Here is a 21,253-nt window from a genome sequence, read left to right as displayed (position 1 = left end):
CTGTGTGTGAGAAGCTCTGAGACAGGAATTGTAAATGGTGGAAATTGTTTAGTTTTCAAAATTGGGTAATAAGAGCATGGGGCTTATTGTTATCTATATTTGTGCTTGATGGGGAATTATGAAACAAAGAGGTTTTTTTTTTTTTAGCTCTGAAATGTGCATATGCATGTCCACATAAAAAATACTTACATTTATTAGAAATGTTGGGAGATATAAAGAAAGAATACATAAGATCCTTGACCTCAAAGATGGTAGATGGAGAGATTTTATACTAGATAGACCAAAGGAAAAAAAAAAAGGTATTGTCTTTGGCCACACGAAACTAGCTAAAGCTTCTACAAGGCCAAAAAGATGGTAAGAATGAAAACATTGTAAGTATTTTCTAAGTATAAAAGAGTGGATGTGGGTATGGGATTATCAGATAAAAACTGCTACTACCCCCAAGTTGCTAAATACCAGAGACTACACTATACACTAACTATAAAATGCCCATGCCTTAACTTCTGGGTTGAGCCACATAAAAATGCTGTTTTTCATAGCTTAAATGGTTAAATATTAACATATTAGTAAGGACTAAATCCTATTCTATATCTTCTTTTCTCTTCCCTTTGCTAAAATAATTAGTCATACAGTTAGTTCATAGTAAGGTGATATAAGTAGAATGCTAACAAAAATAGTCTGCTTTAAAGAATGGTTGGTCTCCTAATACAGAATTAAAATAATATATATAAATTGCAATTTTGTCAACTTTTATTTTATTAGAAAAGAAAACCATTTCTATTTTCAAAGGAACACAAATTAATATTGAAAATAAATTATGGTTTTAAAATATTTATTGTGTATTTTCTTAAAAATTGGACATGTGAGGGGCCAGCGCTATGGCGTAGTGAGTAAAGCCGCCGCCTGCAGCACTGGCATCCCATGTGGACGTCGGTTCAAGATCTGGCTGCTTCTCTTCCGATCCAGCTCTCTGCCACGGCCTGCAAAAGCAGCAGAAGATGTCCCAAGTCCTTGAGCCCCTGCACCCACGTAAGAGGCCCAGAAGTTGTTGCTGGCTCCTGGCTTCGGATCGGCTCAGCTCCTGCCATTGTGGCCATCTGAGGAATGAACCAGCAGATGGAAGACCTCTCCCTCTCTCTCTCTGCCTCTCTTTAACTCTGTCTTTCAAATATAAATAAATATTTTTTAAAAATTGGATATGTGAAACATGTTTTTAACTGATTTCAAACAAGAAAATGCTTCTTGGGGAAAAAGTTAATTTGATGCTTCCTGCGAAGTAATTTATATCAACTTGATTACACATAAGTCAAATTATCCTAACATACATAAATCTAGATTAAAACTTCTATACTTTTTTCCCAAATGAGAATATAAAACACTAACCATAAATATCTCTGGATAAACAAAAGCTTTAACCTATACTATATATCAAACAGCACAACTTTCGAGCAATATTTGATCCTCATTTAGCCAACTACATTGTTATCTCTGGTAAATCTGTCTCAGCTAAAATGGGACAATACTGAGGCCGGTGCTGTGGCGCAGCGGCATCCCATGTGGGCGCCAGTTCGAGTCCTGGCTATAGCCTGGGAAAGCAGAAGATGGCCCAACTCTTCAGGCCCCTGCACCCACGTGGGAGACCCGGAAGAAGCTCCTGGCTCTTGGCTTCAGGTCAGCTCATCTCTGGCTGTTGCGGTCATTTGGGGAGTGAACCAGTGGAATGGAAGATCTCTCTCTGGCTCTACCTCTCTCTGTTAACTCTTTCAAATAAATAAAATAATTCTTAAAAAAAAAATGGACAATACTTCACAGAATTAAGAAGAGTTGAAAGATATATTACATATAAATATTTAAAATAGGGGTCAGCAGGCAAGGCCACCGCCTGCAGTGCCAGCATCCCATATGGGCGCCGGTTCTAGTCCCGGCTGCCCCTCTTCCAGTCCAGCTCTCTGCTATGGCCTGGGAAATCAGAAGATGGCCCAAGTCTTTGGGTCTCTGCACCCACATGGGAGACCTGGAAGAAGCGCCTGGCCCCCGGTTTTGGACCAGCCCAGCTCTGGCCGTTGTGGCAATTAGGGGAGTGACCCAGTAAATGGAAGATCTCTCTCTCTCTCTCTGCCTCTGACTGTAACTCTGCCCTCCAAATGAATAAATCTTTGAAAAAAAATTTAGAATAACAATGAGCACTTACATATTTATAAATACCAAGTATTATCATTATTTACAGATTCCCCTGCTAGTTGCAAGACAGAAAATAATGTGAAAATGATACAGGATCAATGACAATAATAGAATGGCCTCTTCAATTTGTCTATACAGAAAGACAATGCATTCTTAAAGCAGATGGTTTATAGTGTGTAGATATGAACTGCAAATATTTTAATGACATGCACAACCACACTGAAAACATTTACCAATAAGAAAAAAGTTCATTAAGGAATTCAGAGGTATCAATCTTGTATAATTATTTTATTATAAAATATTAACAGAAATCCAAAATAAAATTTCTCTATAATCCCATCACATAACAACATCAATGCTTTCATTTGTTCCTATTTCCTACTCTTGTCTACAACATGCATGTCCAATTTTTATGTATTCACAATATTAAGATAACATTTTATTGTCTATGTTTTCACTTACTATCATACTGTACATTTTCCATATTTCCCTTTCTTTCTCAGCTTCCCTTTCCCTTGAAGGCTTCCTGACATGTATCCTCCACAAGTTTCTCTAAGTTTATACACACACAAGCACACACAGACATGTATGCAGGGAGAGAAAAGCCAATTTTTTTTTTACAAAATTGGAATTATATCACTTACACATACACTTTTCCTTTAACAAAGCATTTATACTTCAAATTTAATATACAGAGAAGTTTAATTATGCAAGTGTTTACCAGACATTTACAAAAGTTACTACTTTTATGTAATCTTGGAAAAGACATAAGGGTTTTACATCAAAATATGACCACCAGATCTGGATTTCATTCTTCACAACACATTGTTTATTTTAAGAACCATGCACAAATAATTCAACTATTTGTAACAAGCCTACCTAATAAATCTTAGCTTAGAAAAAAAATTTTACAATCTTAAAAAAATTCATAAACAATATTGTTAAAATAGTCTGACTTTAAAGTGCATGTGGGTGTGTGTGTGCTTAACAGTGGTCTTCACTTACAGGAAGTATGACATGAACTTGGTTCTCCCTATAGCAGAGAAGACAGATGCTTACAGTGCTGCTCCACAAACATGCTTAGCTCCACATTCACAAATTGGGAATGGGCACCCAGGTTTAGTCTAAATATAATCAAATCAATAGTCTAATTAACATCTACCACCCTAACTACCCACAAACCTGAAAATAAGACACCAAGCAGGTCTACACAGACTTTAAATTTGTTAACCCAATGGTCTTAAAGTGCAGTCATTCTCGGCCGGCGCCGTGGCTTAACAGGCTAATCCTCCGCCTTGTGGCGCCGGCACACGGGGTTCTATTCCGGTTGCCCCTCTTCCAGGCCAGCTCTCTGCTATGGCCCGGGAAGGCAGTGGAAGATGGCCCAAGTGCTTGGGCCCTGCACCCGCATGGGAGACCAGGAGAAGCACCTGGCTCCTGGCTTCAGATCAGCACAATGCGCCGGCCGCAGCGGCCATTGGAGGGTGAACCAACGGCAAAAAGGAAGACCTTTCTCTCTGTCTCTCTCTCACTATCCACTCTGTCTGTCAAAAAAAGAAAAAAAAAAAAAAAGTGCAGTCATTCTTCCACTGAACTATAATTCAGAACAATCAGAAGAGGTATAAATCTGGATAAACAGGAGACATTTTTGGGGTAAAAGGATAGTATGACAGATTTATAATATAAGCTCATAAAATTACAAAGCCAAGCACTTGGTACCCAAGCCACAGCACCTCTGTTATAACAGGTCAACTTAGCAAAAATTAGTGAAAGTGTTTTGAATTGCTATTATGTAGAAGTCACAGGTATGAGAGATAAGAAAAGTGATAAAATGAAAGGAGTTCATAATTTAGATGACAGCCAGCATATTTTAACCTAAATAAACCCAAATACCATATCGCAAGGCCTACCATAGAACTCATCAACTAATACAGGTGCTCAGAAACTTTTTTGTGACTTATGACTAAAAAGGTCAAAAGCAGTAAGCATCTTAAATACAATACCATGTCTGCAGTGCAATTTCAGATTAAAACAAGTAGATCACTTGTTTTAACTGCCTCAAGGTAAATAGTCAAGTTATTCAAAATGAAATTGCACTGCAAAGCCCCTCCTATCTGCTGAGTTCACATATGGAATCCACATGGCATTTGGTACACACACAAAAAGTGAGGAGAAAAAAAGGTGCTTGTACCATATAATACAATCCTATTGAGCATTCTTACCAATATCAAATACATAATGGATTGCGGATCTAAAAGATAGTGAATGTAACCTTCATTCACAATGAAACAGGCAGTTATGTATATTGCATATTGTTAAAAATATTAAAATTTGATGGCTACCAGTGACATCTTTTGAGCACACTACAAGAACATATTCAAAATCTAGTTGAATTTGTTGCCAAAGTGCATAGATGTTTTCTAGAACATTCTAGAACCCCCTATCTCATAGGCTGAATGAAAACAGCATTTGTAGCAACTGGATGCAGAGATCTTCCTGATTTAACATTACACATTTAAAGTAATTTACCCTATATATTTTAATTAGTAGACAATATGCCATATGCCTTCAATCAAGCAAAATGAGAATTCAGCTTAAAACTGATCACAGCTTGAAGAACAATTTAAAAATCTAAAAACACATGCATTCTATACTCAATATTTATACCAAATGAACTATTTGGACATATCATCATCATACAGTTTAACTTGCTCTATCTATGACTAATTATTGTATGAGGAAAATTTAACATTTTGCAATCCTAAATCAACATTAAATTTTAATTGCTCAAAATTCCACAATCAAATGCACTAAATTTAAAATAAGATGGCTGATGAAAAGAGGGATGGACAGAGTGATAAATGTGTGACCAAACAAGTGTAAAGTAAAATGGTAGTAGTAGAATCTAGGGGTTGGGTATATGCATGCCGCCCCCAAGTTTTTTCAGTTTTGCTGGAGTTTTAAATACTTTCCTAATAAACTAGGAAAAATAATATTTGACACTTCTTTGGTTGTTTATAATTAAAGCTTTTAAGAAGGGAGACACAGATTAAAGAAAACATGTGGTGTCCAACACAGGCAACTGTAGTTGAGACAAACCTGATTTCAAATCACAGCTCCAATTTCTTAACTGGCAGTCTGATCTAAAGCAAACTGCTTAATCCCTCTATGGCTACATTTCCTCATCTGCAAATAGATTTTTCGCGTAGTTACCATGAGGTTAAATTCTTCAGATGAACCACTTAGCACAAGGCCAGGCACACAGTAGGCACAGAAAACTTAGCTGTAGCATCACTATGACTGTGCTGACTCTACACCAATCGGCAAGAGGCAGTCTCAAGGAACATTAAGTAGTAACTTTTCTACCCTTTGGCTTAATTGAGACGATTCCCAAAAGGAAGATTCCTCATAGGAAACTCAACTGCTTAACACGCTAAGGAGAGGTAGGTGAACGGAGGAAGTCAAGTCTGTAAAAATATTGCTCAATCGATAGCACTGTTCTCCATATGAAAAAGAAAATCACTCAGGGTGAACTACGAAAAGTTTCGAGACAAACTTTGAACAACTCCGGGGGAGAAGTGCCTTCACCTCCGCAGGCTGGCTGGGTACAAGCTCGTTATGACAAAACTTGTCATCCCCGTCCACGCTCCTAACCGCGAGCAGAGGCTGAGCTAGAACACGACGCTGACGTCTCTCCCACATCAGGACACGACCCCACTTCTTCCCAGGTAGGGGGACCACCAGCACTTCGGTCTGGAGAGCGCTCACAGGGGGAGGGGAGAGGGCGCAGGGAAAAGGACTCGCAGCGCTGTTGCTCCAGACCCCTCCCGGCCACCGCTCGTGGAGACCCCCCTCCACGACCAGTTCCCGCCGCCGCCGCCACCCCCACCTGACTGACCTCTCGCCTGCTAAACTTCCACGGACTCTGACTGTCTCAAGAATCTGACACCCTCCCTTCCCGGGTCCAGACAACCCGCGCGCCCCCCCCCGCCCCCCGGACCGGAGGGGACAGACCACAGCCCCCCGCCCCTCCCCCTCCCGGCCAGCAGCAAATCTTTGTCCCACCTGCCGAGGGACCACTGGCCAGGGCGCTCCGGACCCACGCGTGCCTCAGACCTGCCCGCAACCTCTCCTCGGCCGGGCCTCGACGACCCCTCCACGCGCCTGAAGCCGGCTCCTTCCCGGCCCCGGGCCGCGCCCCGCCCCCCGCCGCCCGACTTCTGCCTCACCTCACCTACCCTCTTTCGGGGGCCGGACTCCACCTCTCGCTCCGCCATGTTGGGCCCCGCTTGGAACCGCTGCGGCTCCCGGCGCGGTGGCGGCGGCACCTCTCGGGCCCCCGGCCCCCGCCCACACTGCAGGCTCGGCCGCCTCGCGGCAGCTGCCCGGGACCCGGCCGGGCCTGGCGCGGAGAGCGGGGAGGGGGCGGATGCCGCGCGCCGGGCCGCAGGTCCTGCGGTCCCACGGGTGCGCGCGTGGGCGGTAGGGCCTGCCCAGGAACGGGGGGGCCGGGACTCGGGGGGTTAATGGCCTCCAAGGGGCCCCGTAAGTAGGATTATTTTCTCTCAGAGAAATTCCTCCGCCTGCGGTTTCTTAAAGGGATCACTAAATCAGCCCCTTGCGCGCGCCCCTGATGCGCAGGCGCACCTTAAGCCCCTCCTTCCTTTCCCACCAAGCCCCCGGTCCTGAGCGTGCGCGGTGAGTGGCCCAGGGTAGGCCAAATCCTGCAAGTCTCTTTGCTGCCAGCAGCTGCTCCCACCACTCAACTATGGCCGCTCCCTTAAAGGGACCATGACGAAGAGATGGAGGAGGAATGAAAAAGACTAGTGGGAGGGCGATCTGGACAATTGGGTGAAATGTCAGTGAGGGGTCCACATCACCATCTTACACCAGACTACAGAGATTCTGTTGAGAAGAGAAAATGCTGTTGAGCCGAAGTTCCTAGTGGACCTCCAAAGATAAATCATCCCAACCAATAAGGGAGCAAAACAGTCCGCTCAAGGAAAACCAACTATCTTGCCTTTGGACGGTCTGATCTGAAGCATTGGGCATAGAGTACCAAGGGCATCCTCCCAAAGCTGACCTCAAAATCAGACCCTTCGGTGGTTTGGAAGACTGAACCAACAACTGGAGATCATCTCCTCAAGAGTAATTTGTACTTAAAATGTCGAAATGGGGGAAGATCTTAGGAACCGTCTATTCCAGTGCTCCACGTCCCTAGCGCCTGGTGTGGAATGAGAATCAAGATTTGAGCTGCAGCCTGCCAGGCTTTTCAACGCACCAGGCTGTCTTCAAGGCAAGAGATAACCTCATTTTCACTATGTAGGAGATTAAAAAATGAAGATGCTATGACAGTTCAAGAACATTAGGATTCTGCTTTGATGGTCTGCGGGTGTTGGAGGTCATTCACTTCCATGAAAGAACTCCAGAATCTGACTTAAGGGATGAGCGTCTTACTGCCGAAACCGGAAACCAGAAAGTAGATTTGCGTTGCTCTTTCCCTGAAACCTAAACTGGGTCCTGAAGTGAAGATGACTCGGGTGAATGAGGGCTGTAATTCATTCCTCTTCATTCTTGTCCCCCAGGCCCTGATGGAGCTCTTAATGATAGCTAAGAGGAAATTGGGGAGACCAAAGTTTGCCATTCCCCAAGGCAAGACACATTGACATGGAAATGAGCAAGGCCTAAAATCCACAAGATAATGAGACTTGACTTCTCTGTGTCACTTGGTAACTGTTTTGAGCAGGAGAAATTTCCTACCCTATGACATTTTACTGAAAACTGTGAAATTGATGAAAGTATCCATGTTGGCCCTTCCTTATGCCTGTTCATACTTAGTTTCACTCTTTGGTAGAAGAAAGGAAGAAAGAACAAAGAAATAGTTCAGCCAGAATTGTAAAAAGCATGTTAGACCCATTAGTTCCATATCCAAGACCAGGAGGGGACCTAAAGAGAAACACACACTCGCCCCATGGAAATAGTTCCAAAGAACAGGAGTACATGAAAGATACAGCAATTTCCCCCTGCAGTGGGGTACCCCTTTGTAATAAGATCTGGCTGCTTAAGGTGGAGCTGCTGAATTTGAAGTGGGCATAGGAAACCCACAGACCTCACCCAGCCTGGCCTTTGACCTCTCCCCCTTCCTTCATGCTCCCTCCCATCACTATAGAAACTGAGTTTCTCAGAACATAGGTTGAAGCCACGGATTTAGTCCAATTCCACATTTTAAAGATGGAACCACTCAGAGGCCCAGGAAAGATGTGAATTACTTGAGGTCACACAAAAGATTAGTAACAGCATCAGGAATGGAATAGGCATCTTGACCCTCAGCCTAGGGCTGTCTTCCACATCAGGCTGTATCTAGTGGTGTTAGGGTGTTGAGTCTTGAACCGTAATCAGGATTTGTGCACGTTCACTAGGATAATTCATGTGGAGGAAGGAGAAAAGAGAAAACCAACATTTAGTGAGCATTACAAAGTTAATCATAATGTCACAGAGGACTTCAGAGAAGGTAAATGACTAGTCCAAGGTCACTCAACAGAGAGGCCAAAAGAAATCAAAGCCTAGTTCTTCCTTCCTCATTGGAAATCTCATAAACTAGAAGTTGCAAATTGCTGGTCTTGTAGTCAAATCTGTCCCCCAAGATGATTGTATTTGTACTGTATATAAATATGTAATCTTTAGTACTTATCCTGTGTCTCAGTTTCTCATCTGAAAAATGGGTTGCCAGGAGAACTTAATTAATATATCTCTTAGAGAACTTCTGGTTCCTAGCATCATATGAACATTATTATTTTCCCTTTTTTAAATTTTGAATTATATGCCAACATTTTTTTTTAAGATTGATTGATTTATTTGAAAATCAGAGTTACACAGAGAGAGGAGAGGCAGAGAGAGAGAGGTTTTTCATCCAATGGTTCACTCCCCAACTGGCCACAATGGCCAGAACTGTGCCGATCCAAAGCCAGGAGCCAGGAGCCTCTTCCGGGTCTCCCTTGTGGGTGCAGGGACCCAAGGACCTGGTCCATCCTCCACTGCTTTCCCAGGCCATAGCAGAGAGCTGGATTGGAAGTGGAGCAGCCAGATCTCGAACCGGCGCCCATATGGGATGCCAGTGTTTCAGGCCAGGGCATTAACCCGCTGCGCCATAGCACCAGGCCCCTTATATGCCAACATTTAAATGGGATATTTCACCTGTATGTTTCATCACCTCTCAAAAAAAAAAAAAACTGAAATGAAATAGTAGTACTATTTTGCAAATATCAAGCTAATCCATTTTCATTTTCTTAAGTCATATTCCACTCTAGACTTTTGCCTGAAGCTTAGCCCTGAGACTTATTTCCCTAATCAGAAAAGGACAGGATTTGCTTGACTTCCTTAGTTCCATTCAACCTATGGATAAAGCTTGTGTGATGGAGGCAGTGGGAGGTTAAGAAAAAGAACAGAGAGTCCCGCGGAAAAGGAACAGTGTGTTGGAAGGAGCTCTGCAAGTGGATGTTCCTTAGTTCTTGTGTAACAAATGTATCCAGATGTTCCCATGTCCCCTGTGGAAGAATAGGGAAGGGAGCCAAAAATACCCAGCTGGCCAGCATAGAGGGACATAACCCTATAACTTGCACTGTGTAAGACTTAAAAAGTAGTAACAGCCAGAACTTGAGAAGAGCTGTGGTTTGCCCTCAGGCTCTGAACAAGCTTAGAGACACCAGGCTACAAGGTAAGCTGCTCGCTGATCAACAGGTCACTCAGCATCCTGAGAGGCCAGGGAATAGTACAGGAACACCTATGGAGCTGCAGGCTCCAGCTTCCCCAGGCACAATGCCCCATAGGTATAGTTGTCATTTTAAGGAAACATGCAGAGGAAGAAGGCAGCTACCTGAAAGACACAATGTTTCTTTTAAAAAAGATAGTATTACCTAAAGGAATTCTAACCATTAGATTCAAATCTATTTTAAAGCTAAGTGGACGTAATACGTATGTTAGATGAATTCAGAGAATGTTTAAAAAAAGAAAATAAAACAGAGCACTAGGATAAAAAGTGAATGCGGAGAGTCATTGCAGATTGGAGAATCAGAATATTTTGCTGAGATGACTTTTGAGCTGAGACTGAAATAATGAGCCAGCGCCAGCTGTGCAGTTGTCTGGAGCAAAACATTCCAAGCAAAGGGAGCAACAAGTATAAAGCCCCTGAACAGGAGCAAATTGAAGTGGTCAACAATAACCAGATGCAAATGTTAATAGAATCAAGTGAGGACGGTGCAGAAGGTAAAACCAGAGAAGCAGACAAAAACAGATTATGAAGGGCTTTGGAAGCCATGGGAAGGATTTTTAATTCTGTGTATGGTGGAAGCTATTGGAGACTTAGGAGGTAAAAATGATTGTACCCTCTGGATACCACATGCACAACTGAGCCATAAGGGAGCAAGGGTGGATATGAGTTAAAGGGTTTTGAGGCAGTCTGTGTGAAGAGGACAGTGGCTTAGCCCAGGGGCTGGGCGGTGAAGATAGTGAAAAAATAAATGAATTCAGGATATATTTTGGAGGTTTAGCCAATAGGATTGCTGCTAATTAGATGCTGGGGAAGAGAGAAAAGGATGATTTAAGGATGATTCTTAGCTCTTTAGACTGAACAGCAAAGTTAATGGTGTTGCCAGTTATTTGAAATGGAGAAGAGTAGATCCGAGGGAGTGGACACAGAAGAAGCAAGAATCATGTCTTGAACATGTTACATCCAAGATACCTCTTAGACATCCAAGTGGAAATGTCATATGGACAGTTGGAGTTTCAAGTCTGGACCTCAGGAGAGATAAGGGAGATGGAGATGGAGATGGAAAGAGAGGAACTCATCAGTATAAGCCAATGGACTGGATAGGATTACCCAGTGGACATAAATTGAACTGAGGCACTCCAACATCTATAACTCAGGAAGAGAAAGAGGATTGGGAAAGTATCAGGAAGACCAGGAGACGGTGTGATCTGAGAAGCCAAGTAAAGGTATTTCGAGAGAGATCAATTGGGGCAGGATGGAACATCTCTGTCACTCCCTCTCTCTCGAAATTTCACAAGCATACAGAGGATTGCATAAAGCTCGCGGGCACAACTTAAAACATTTCGTAAACCTCATATCTGTTTAGGTATTGCTCAGTCTCATAAAGGGATTATTATTATTATTTTTTTTGACAGGCAGAGTGGATAGTGAGAGAGAGAGAGAGAGAGACAGAGAGAAAGGTCTTCCTTTTTGCCGTTGGTTCACCCTCCAATGGCCGCTGCGGCCGGCGCACCGCAGCTGATCGGATGGCAGGAGCCAGGTGCTTCTCCTGGTCTCCCATGGGGTGCAGGGCCCAAGCACTTGGGCCATCCTCCACTGGCCTGGAAGAGGGGCAACCGGGACAGAATCCGGTGCCCCGACTGGGACTAGAACCCGGTGTGCCGGCGCCGCAAGGTGGAGGATTAGCCTAGTGAGCCGCGGCGCCGGCCGATAAAGGGATTATTGATAGTACCCCAGTTGCCTCCTTTTTTGATAACAGCCACAGAAGTTAAGCATTTTTCTTTTTCTTTCTTTCTTTCTTTTTTTTTTTTTTTTTTTTTAATTTGACAGGTAGAGCTATAGACAGTGATTGAGAGAGCAGAGAGAAAGGTCTTCCTTCCACTGGTTCACTCCCCAAATGGCCACTATGGCCAGCACTGCGCTGATCCAAAGCCAGGAGCCAGGTGCTTCTTCCTGGTCTCCCATGCGGGTGCAGGGCCCAAGGACTTGGGCCATCCTCCACTGCCTTCCCAGGCCACAGCAGGGAGCTGGACTGGAAGAGGAGCAACCAGGACTAGAACCCAGCGCCCATATGGGATGCTGGTGCCGCAGGCGGAGGATTAGCCAAGTAAGCCATGGCGCCAGCACCAAGCATTTTTCTTAACAAAGTTTCTTGCTTTGCTTTGCTTTCCTTTCCTTTCTTTTTCTTTTTCTTTTTTTTTTTTCTTTTTTTTTTTTTTTTAATTTGAAAGGCAGAATTACAGAAAGAGGGAGCTCTTCCATTTACTGATTTCACTCCCCAAATGGCTTTAATAGCCAGGGCTGGGCCATGCCAAAGCCAGGAGCCAGGAGTTTCTTCCAGGTCTCCCATGTGGATGCAGGGGCCCAAGAAATTGGACCATCTTCCTGTGATTTCCCAGGTGCATTAGCAGGGAGCTGGATCAGAAGTGGAGCAGCAAGGACTCGAACTGGCACCCATTTTGGATACCAGTGTCACAGGCAGCAGCTTTACCCACTATGCCATAACCCTGGACCCTCTTTGCTTTTCTCGATACCTAGGGAATACTGATCAGCACAGATTAGCTTTCCCTGTTTAGAAACGTTGTATAAATGAAATCATATAATAAGAATGGTATCTTTTGATATTTTTACACTTTATTGATTTGTAATTTTCCCAATAATTTTACATATTTTAGGTTTATTTTCATTTTATATATTATATATCATGTGATGGTTTGAATAAACTATGTTTGTACATTGGGAGAAAAAATCTGCTTCAATTATTTTGAATATATACCCAGAACCTAATTTTTTTTTTTTTTTTTTGACAGGCAGAGTGGACAGTGAGAGAGAGAGAGACAGAGAGAAAGGTCTTCCTTTTGCCGTTGGTTCACCCTCCAATGGCCGCCGCGGTTGGCGCGCTGCGGCCGGCGCACCGCGGCCGGCGCACCGCGCTGATCCGATGGCAGGAGCCAGGTGCTTCTCCTGGTCTCCCATGCGGGTGCAGGGCCCAAGCACTTGGGCCATCCTCCACTGCACTCCCTGGCCACAGCAGAGAGCTGGCCTGGAAGAGGGGCAACCGGGACAGAATCCTGCACCCCAACCGGGACTAGAACCTGGTGTGCCGGCGCCGCAAGGCGGAGGATTAGCCTGTTGAGCCGCGGCGCCGGCCAGAACCTAATTTTTTAAATAGCTTTATTGATATATAATCAATATATCATACAATTCACCTGTTTAATGTGTATAATTCAGTCTTTTTTTTACTAAATCCACAGATAAGTGCAACTGTCACCTGAGTCAGTACCTGTTAGCTACTTCTCCCTATTTCTTCCTTCCCCAAGTCCTAAGTAACCACTAATCTATTTTCTGTTCCTAAAGATTTACCTATTCTAGACATTTCATATTAATGGAATCATACAATGTAAGGTCTGTGTGAATGACTGCATTCACTTAGCATATTGGTATCAAGTTCAGCCGTGTTGTCACATGTGTCGTGATTCATTTCTTTTTTATAGCTGAATAATATTTTATTGCATGGATATACCACTAATTTCCTGATTTTTGAGCACTATCAATTAAGTCACTAGCATTAAATTTTCTATATAAACTAACGAGAGACATCTGAAAAGTCCCCAGTATGCAACCTTTCCATAAATTTTTTTTTTTTTTATTTTTGACAGGCAGAGTGGACAGTGAGAGACAGAGACAGAGAAAGGTCTTCCTTTTGCCATTGGTTCACCCTCCAATGGCCGCTGCGGTAGCGCGCTGCGGCCGGCGCACCGCGCTGATCCGATGGCAGGAGCCAGGTGTTTATCCTGGTCTCCCATGGGGTGCAGGGCCCAAGCACTTGGGCCATCCTCCACTGCACTCCCTGGCCACAGCAGAGAGCTGGCCTGGAAGAGGGGCAACCGGGACAGGATCGGTGCCCTGACCGGGACTAGAACCTGGTGTGCCGGCGCCGCTAGGCGGAGGATTAGCCTATTGAGCCGCGGCGCCGGCCACCTTTCCATAAATTTTAAATTCCTAACAGAGTTGTTGAGTACCAGCAACAACAATTGTGTACAGTTTGTGATAACCTTAATTAAAGATCTGAAGAGTGTCTCAGGGGCCAGTATTGTGGTGCAGTGGGCTATGCTGCCACCTGGGACACTGGCACCCTATGTCAGAGTGTCAGTTGGAGTCCTGGCTGCTCTGCTTCCTATCGAGCTTCCTGCTAATGCAGCTGGGAAGGAAGGCAGGGTAAGATGGACCAAGTGCTTGGATCCCTACCACCCACGTGGGAGGCCAGGATGGAGTTCCTGGCTCCTGGCTTTGGCCTGGCCCAGCCTTGGCAATGTTGTGGCCATTTAGGGACTTAATCAGTAGATGGAAGATTAATTCTCTCCTCTCTCTCTCTCTCTCCCTCCCCCCCCCCAACCCTGTCCCTTTCTTTCTGTAACTCTGCCTTTCAAATAAATCTTTAAAATAAATAAACAAATAAATACTTTGTGGTTATGCTGGTTTCCATGATAAATCTGTGTCTCCTGGTAACACTTTTTCTTTTTCTCCTACCTCTGACCAGCTGCCCACAGTCAAGCCCTATGGAAGAGTAACATGATGGTGAATTTTCTGTGTTGGATTTGCTGGGCCACAGTGCCCAGATACTTGGTCAAACATTATTCTGGATGTTTCCATGACATATTTGTCAGATGAGACTAAATCAGTGAACTTTGAGTAAAGAAGATTGCCCTCCCTAATGTGGGTAGGTCTCATGCCATCAGTTGAAGGCCTTAATAGAACAAAATTTGACCACCTGGCCCTCCCTATACCTAGCCAGAAGAAATTCTGACAGCAGACAGCCATCAAAATGGAGCTGCTACATTGGCTCTACCCTAAATCTCCAGCCCATCCATCACGGGAGCCAATTCCTTAAAATAAATCTCTAACAATGGCTTTTTCTAGTTATGCCAATTTAATAGAATAATCACATCTTATTGTTATCTTCATTTAGTTCACTGAATAGTTTTAGGAAGATCAATCTCATAAAATATGGTCATTAACTGTTTTCATTTCTTCTGTAGAAGCTGACATCTATTTATCTTATTAAATCCTCACCAAAAGTCAGTAAGAAAAAAAATCAAGAGAACCAAAGAGTTGTTTCTTTGAAAAGACCAACAAAATTGATAACCTTTGAGTTAGACTAAGAAGAAAAGAGACAAGATTCAAATATCAGACATAAACAATTCTACCAATTTTTCAGAAATGGAAAGGATTGTGAGAAAACTATGAATAATTATGCCAACAAACTGAGTAACCTAGATGGAAAGGACAAACTCCCAGAAACATATAACCTGCCAACACTCATCGAGGAAGAAATAGAAACTCTGAACAGACTTGTTAGTATTTTGGAAATTCAATCAGTTAAAAAAGAAAAAAAAAAAAAAAAGAAAAAATCTCCAAACAGATATCTTTAGTGGTGAATATCACCAAATATTTACAGAATTAGCACCTATCCTAATCAAACTTTTCCAGAAAGTTGAAGAAAAAGAAATATTTCCTAATTCATCCTATGAACCCTAATCCTAAAGTTAGGTAAAGACAGGATAAGGGAAAAATACAGACAAATAACACTTAGGAACATTGATGCAAACTTCTCAGCAAAATACTGGCAAACCAAATTCAGTAGCACTGTAAAGGAAGTCACACCATAACCAAATATTATTTATTCCTGGAATGCAAAGATGGTTCAATATACAAAAATCAATCAATGACCAAATGAAAGGGAGAAATAACACATCATCACTTCAATATTTAGGAAAACCATTTGGCTTGTTCTCTTGTACATGGGGAGGCAGCTTGTCAGGTTTCCCCCACCCAAAAATATACCTCCCTTTAAAAAAAAAAGAAAGAAAAACATTTACAGCATTCAACATTTTTTTTCATGATTAAAAAAAAAGCACTCAGGGGACAGCATTGTTGCATAGCAGGCAAAGCCAGCACCTACAGTGCCAGCATCCCATATGGGAACCAGTTTGAGTCCCGGCTGCTCCACTTCCATTCCAGCTCTCTGCTATGGCCTGGGAAAGCTGTGAAAGATGGCCCAAGTCTTTGGGCCCCTGCACCTCAGTGGGAGACCCAGAGGAAGCTCCTGGCACCTAGCTTCAGATAGGCCCAGCTCCAGTGGTTGCAGCAATTTGGGGAGAGAACCAGTGGATGGAAGACCTCTCTTTCTCTCTCTCTCTCTCTCTCTCTCTCTCTCTCTGCCTCTTTGTAACTCTGAGTTTTAAATAAATAAATCTTTTTAAAAATACTTTTTTTTTCACAGTGAGAAATGAGGATACCCAGGGCTTTATTTTGTAATGCAGAGGCCACACCGTGGCCCCAACCCCACTTCCCACCCTGCACTTCTTAAATGTTTATCACTCTAGGAGACCCAGCAATCCCCTTCATGATCTTTTGAAGATCATTGAACTGGAAAATTACACCCTTATTTCTCTTAAACAGATCAATAGCATTACTTACAGAATTCATTTTGCTTAGATAGCAAAAGTTATACTAAAATTTTCACTAAACTAACTTTATGTTTTCCTTGCTTCAGTTTCATTGCTAAACATTGTCACAATGCCTTCTGGTTCTCATTTTCTTGGTGCTCACAATGTCCTTATCTTTCTCTGGATCTTCTGCCTGTCTCTTGATCCCTCGTGTTACTCTCTGCTCAGATTTACAATCCACTGAGTCTGCTCCAGATTTGAGATTGGTCTTTCTGGATCTCAGACTCATTACCTCTGTATTTTCGGTTACTCCTTTCTGATTCTTCATGGAGACTTCTACACTTTTCCCCTTCACTTTCACTTCTGTTGAGTTATGCATGGGGGACGCATTCTCTCTTCCAGATCTCAAGCACATTCTATTTTTACTGACTTTGCCCCTGGATGTAAGTTTCTTGGCTTCATCATCTGGTTTTAAAAATACTTTTTAAAAAAGCAATAAACCAAGGATGCAAGGAACCTACATCAACATAATAAAGGCTGTAAATAAACCCATAGCCAAATCATACTCATGGGTGAGATACTGACAGATTTTTCTCTTAAGATCAGAAACAAGAAGCAGGTATGTGGCCTTCTGGTTAACATGCCCAAATCAGAGTCCCTGGGTTCAAATTCTGGCTCCGCTCCCAATTCCATCTTCCTACTAATGTAATCCTAGCAAGCAGCAGGTGCTTGCTGTAGTACTTAGTTCCTACCACCCATGTGACGGAGGATTGAGTTCCTGGCTCGTGCCTTTGGATTGGCTGTCATGGACATTTGGAGAGTGAACCAATGGATGATAGCTCTCTCTTTCTCTTTCTTTCTCTCTCTCTGTGTATATGTGTGTGTGTGTGGGTGTGTGTGTGTGTGTGTGACTGTCTCTCTGTTTCCGTTCATCTCAAATGAATAAATTTTTAAAAAATCTTTAGAGGCTGTGGCATAGGGGATTGGGCTGCTGCCTGCAATGGGTGATGGTTCGATTCTTAGATGCTCCACTTCCAATCCAGCTCCCTGCAGCGGAGAATATCCCACTGTACCCATGTGGGAGACATGGAAGAAGCTCCTGGCTCCTGGCTTTGGCCTGGCCCAGCCCTGGCCATTGCAGCCATTTGGGGAGTGAACTAGCAGATGGAAGATCTTTCCCTCTCTCTCTGTAACTCTGCCTTTCAAATAAATAAATATTTTAAAAAATTTTAAAGATCAAGAACAAGATAAAGACCTCTACTTTCTTTTATTTTTTTTAAGATTTATTTTATTTATTTGAAAGAGTTAGAGAGAGAGGTAGAGGCAGAGAGAGAGGTCTTCCATCCACTGGTTCACTCCCCAATAGGCTGCAACGGCCAGAGCTTCACCGATCCAAAGCCAGGAGCTTCTTCCAGGTCTCCCAAGCGGGTGCAGGGGCTCAAGGACTTGGGCCATCTTCTACTGCTATCCCAGGCCACAGCAGAGGACTGGATCAGAAGAGGAGCAGCTGGAACTAGAACCAGCACCTATATGGGATGCTGGCCCTTTAGGCCAGGGCTTTAACCCACTGCACCACAGTGCTGGTCCCAAGACCTCTACTTTCACCATTTGTGTACAGCATAGTAATGGAATTCCAAGCCAGAGCAAATGAGCAAGAAAATGAAATGAAATATTTATATTGTAAAGGAAGAAATAAAATGATCTCTGTTTGCAGATAATATAATCTCAAATGTGGAAACTTCTAAATATTCCACTATAAAAGCTGATAGAATTAATAATACATCTAGCAAAGTTGCAGGATACAAAATCAACATGCAAAAATAATTTGTATTCTGATAAAGTAATAATGAAGGATCCAAAAAATTAAGAAAGTAATTCCATTTCCAAAAGCATCAAAAAGAATATAATACTTAGGAATAAACTTAACCAAGAAGGCAAACGACTTATACACTGAAAACAATAAAACAATGCTGAAAGATATTAAAGAAGAAACAAACAAGTGGGAAGACATCCTGTGCTCATGGGTTGGAAGACTTAACTTCCCTAGCACAAGAATATTACTCAAAATAATGTACTATTTTGATGCAAACTATATTGAAATGTCAAGGATTTTTCTTTGCAGAAATATAAAAATCCATCTTAAAATTTATACAGCTCATCAAAGAACTCCAAATAGACAAAACAACTTTGAAAAAAAACCGGGCAGGTGTTGTGACACAACTGGTTAAGTTGCCACTTGGGAAGCCCACATCCCAAATCTGAGTGCTGATGCAAGTAATTGCTGCTCCACTCCGGCTTCCTGACAATGCACCCTGAGAGGCAGCAGGTGATGACCCAGTGATTGAGTTCCTACCACCCATAAGAGAGACCTGGATGAAGTTCTGGGCTCCTGGCTTCACCCTGGCACAGTTGTGGCTATTGCAGGCATTTGGGGAGTTAACCAGCAGGTGGAAAAATCTTTCTGTCTCTGCCATTGAAGTAGATGAAAATAAATAGACTTTTTTTTTTAAAGTTAGAGCATTTCTATTTCCTAATTTTTTTTTTTTTTTGACAGGCAGAGTGGATAGTAAGAGAGAGAGACAGAGAGAAAGGTCTTCCTTTTTGCCATTGGTTCACCCTCCAGTGGCCGCTGCGGCCGGCGCATCTCGCTGATCCGAGCCAGGAGCCAGGTGCTTCTCCTGGTCTCCCATGCAGGTGCAGGGCCCAAGGACTTGGGCCATCCTCTACCGCCTTCCCGGGCCATAGCAGAGAGCTGGCCTGGAAGAGGGGCAACCAGAATAGAATCCGGCGCCCCAACCGGGACTAGAACCCAGTGTGCTGGCACCGCAAGGTGGAGGATTAGCCTGTTAAGCCATGGCACCGGCCATTTCTATTTCCTAATTTTAAAATTTACTTTGAAGTCAAGGTAATAAGCATGGTACTAGTGTAAACCAATTGAATTGTATACTAGAATGGAGAGCCCAGAAATAAATCCTTGCATATATAGTCAAATAATTTTTTCAATGAGTGTGATAAGATCATTCAATGGGGAAATTATGGTCTTTTAAACAAATGTTTTTGAAAGAGCTGGATATCCACAGGTGAAAGAATGAAGTTGGGCCTTCACCAACACCATGTGTGTGAAAATCAACCTAAAATGGATAAGAAGACCTAAACCTAAGAGCTAAAAATATAAAACTCTTGGGAGAAAATATGAAGTCAAATGCTTTACAATACTAGGTTTGATGATATTTCTTTTTATTTTATTTTATTATTTTACTTTGACAGGCAGAGTGGACAGTGAGAGAGAGAGACAGAGAGAAAGGTCTTCCTTTGCCGTTGGTTCACCCTCCAATGGCCGCCGCAGCCAGCATGCTGCAGCCTGTGCATTGTGCTGATCTGAAGGCAGGAGCCAGGTGCTTCTCCTGGTCTCCCATGGGGTGCAGGGCCCAAGCACTTGGGCCATCCTCCACTGCACTCCCGGGCCACAGCAGAGAGCTGGCCTGGAAGAGGGGCAACCGGGACAGAATCCTGCGCCCTGATCGGGACTAGAACCCGGTGTGCCGGCACCGCAGGCGGAGGATTAGACTATTGAGCCCCGGTGCCAGCCGATGATATTTCTTGAATATAACATCAAAAGAATAGGCAAGATAAAAAATAGTCAGACTTTATCAAAATTAAAGCTTGTGCATCAGGGACATTATTAATGGAGTGAAAAGGCAGCCCACAAAATAAGAGAAAATATTTGAATATCATGTATCTGATAAGAGATCAGAACTCCTACAACTCTACAAAAAACAATAATTAAGAATGGACAGAGGACTTAGAGATTTCTCCAAAGATATACACATGGTCAATAAATATAAGAAAAGGTGCTCGGAGCTAGCGCTGTGGTCTAGTGGGTAAAGCCATCACTTGCAGTGTCAGCATCTCATATGGGCACCAGTTTGAGTCTTGGCTGCTCCACTTCTGACCCAACTCCCTGCTAATGCATCTGGGAAAGCAGTGGAGGATGACCCAAGCGCTTGTGCAGAAAAAGCTCCTGGATCCTGGCTTTGGATTAGCACAACTCCAGCTATTGTAACCATTTGGGAAGTGAACCAGCAGAGAGAAGATCTCTCTCTCTCTCTCTCTCTCTCTCTCTCTCTCTGTAACTTTGGTTTTCAAATAAACAAATAAATATTTTAAAATTAATAAGAAGAAAAAGAAAAATGCTCAATCTCATTAGTAATTAGGGAAATACAAATGAAAACCACAATGAGATACCATTCACATCCATTAAGAAAAACAGAACCAGAAAATAACAAGGATGTTGTTGGCAAGGATATGGAGAAACTAGAACACTTGTGCATTGCCGGCAGAGATGTAAAATGGTGCAGCCACTGTGGAAAAACCATTTGTTCGTTCATCAAAAAATACGTACAGGGCCGGCACCGTGACGTAGCAGGTAAAGCCATTGCCGGCAATGCCAGCATCCTATATGGGTGCCAGTTCAAGTCCTGGCTGCTCTACTTCCAATTCAGCTCTCCTTTATGGCCTGGGAAAGCAGTAGAAGATGTCCCAAGTCCTTGGGCCCCTGCACCCTCATGGGGACTGGGAAGAAGTTCCTGCTTCCTGGCTGTGGATCAGCACAGCCCCCGCCATTGCGGCCAGTTGGGAAGTGAACCAGTGGATGAAAGACCTCTCTCTCTCTCTCTCAATCTCTCTGCCTCTCTGTAACTGTGCCTTTCAAATAAATATAACTAAATAAATCTTTAAAAAATGTACATAGAATTATAATATCATCTAGCCTGTCTGCTTCTGGGTATATACCCAAAAGAAATAAAAGTAAGGACTTGAACAGATATTTGTATACTCATGTTCGTAGCATTATTTATAA

General features: G+C 43.1%; 1 protein-coding gene across 5 annotated transcripts in view; it reads right to left on the bottom strand.

The window, feature by feature from the left end:
• ZMYM4 (zinc finger MYM-type containing 4) overlaps nt 1–6,528 on the bottom strand; it is a 183,001-nt gene extending 176,473 nt beyond the window's left edge. For 2 of the 5 annotated variants that reach the window (XM_062190933.1, XM_062190935.1), the window contains exon 1: nt 6,411–6,528. In XM_062190933.1, the coding sequence (XP_062046917.1) occupies nt 6,411–6,458 (48 nt within the window). In that variant the 5' untranslated portion in view covers nt 6,459–6,528. Of the gene's footprint in view, nt 1–6,246; nt 6,268–6,410 lie in introns of those variants that run through there. The other 3 variants (XM_062190934.1, XM_062190937.1, XM_062190936.1) reach the window with 3 other exon arrangements.
• Nucleotides 6,529–21,253: the final 14,725 nt, after the last annotated feature.

This window comes from Lepus europaeus, chromosome 5, assembly GCF_033115175.1.
Source record: "Lepus europaeus isolate LE1 chromosome 5, mLepTim1.pri, whole genome shotgun sequence".
NCBI lineage: Eukaryota > Metazoa > Chordata > Mammalia > Lagomorpha > Leporidae > Lepus > Lepus europaeus.
This window is presented reverse-complemented; position numbering and strand designations above follow the sequence as displayed.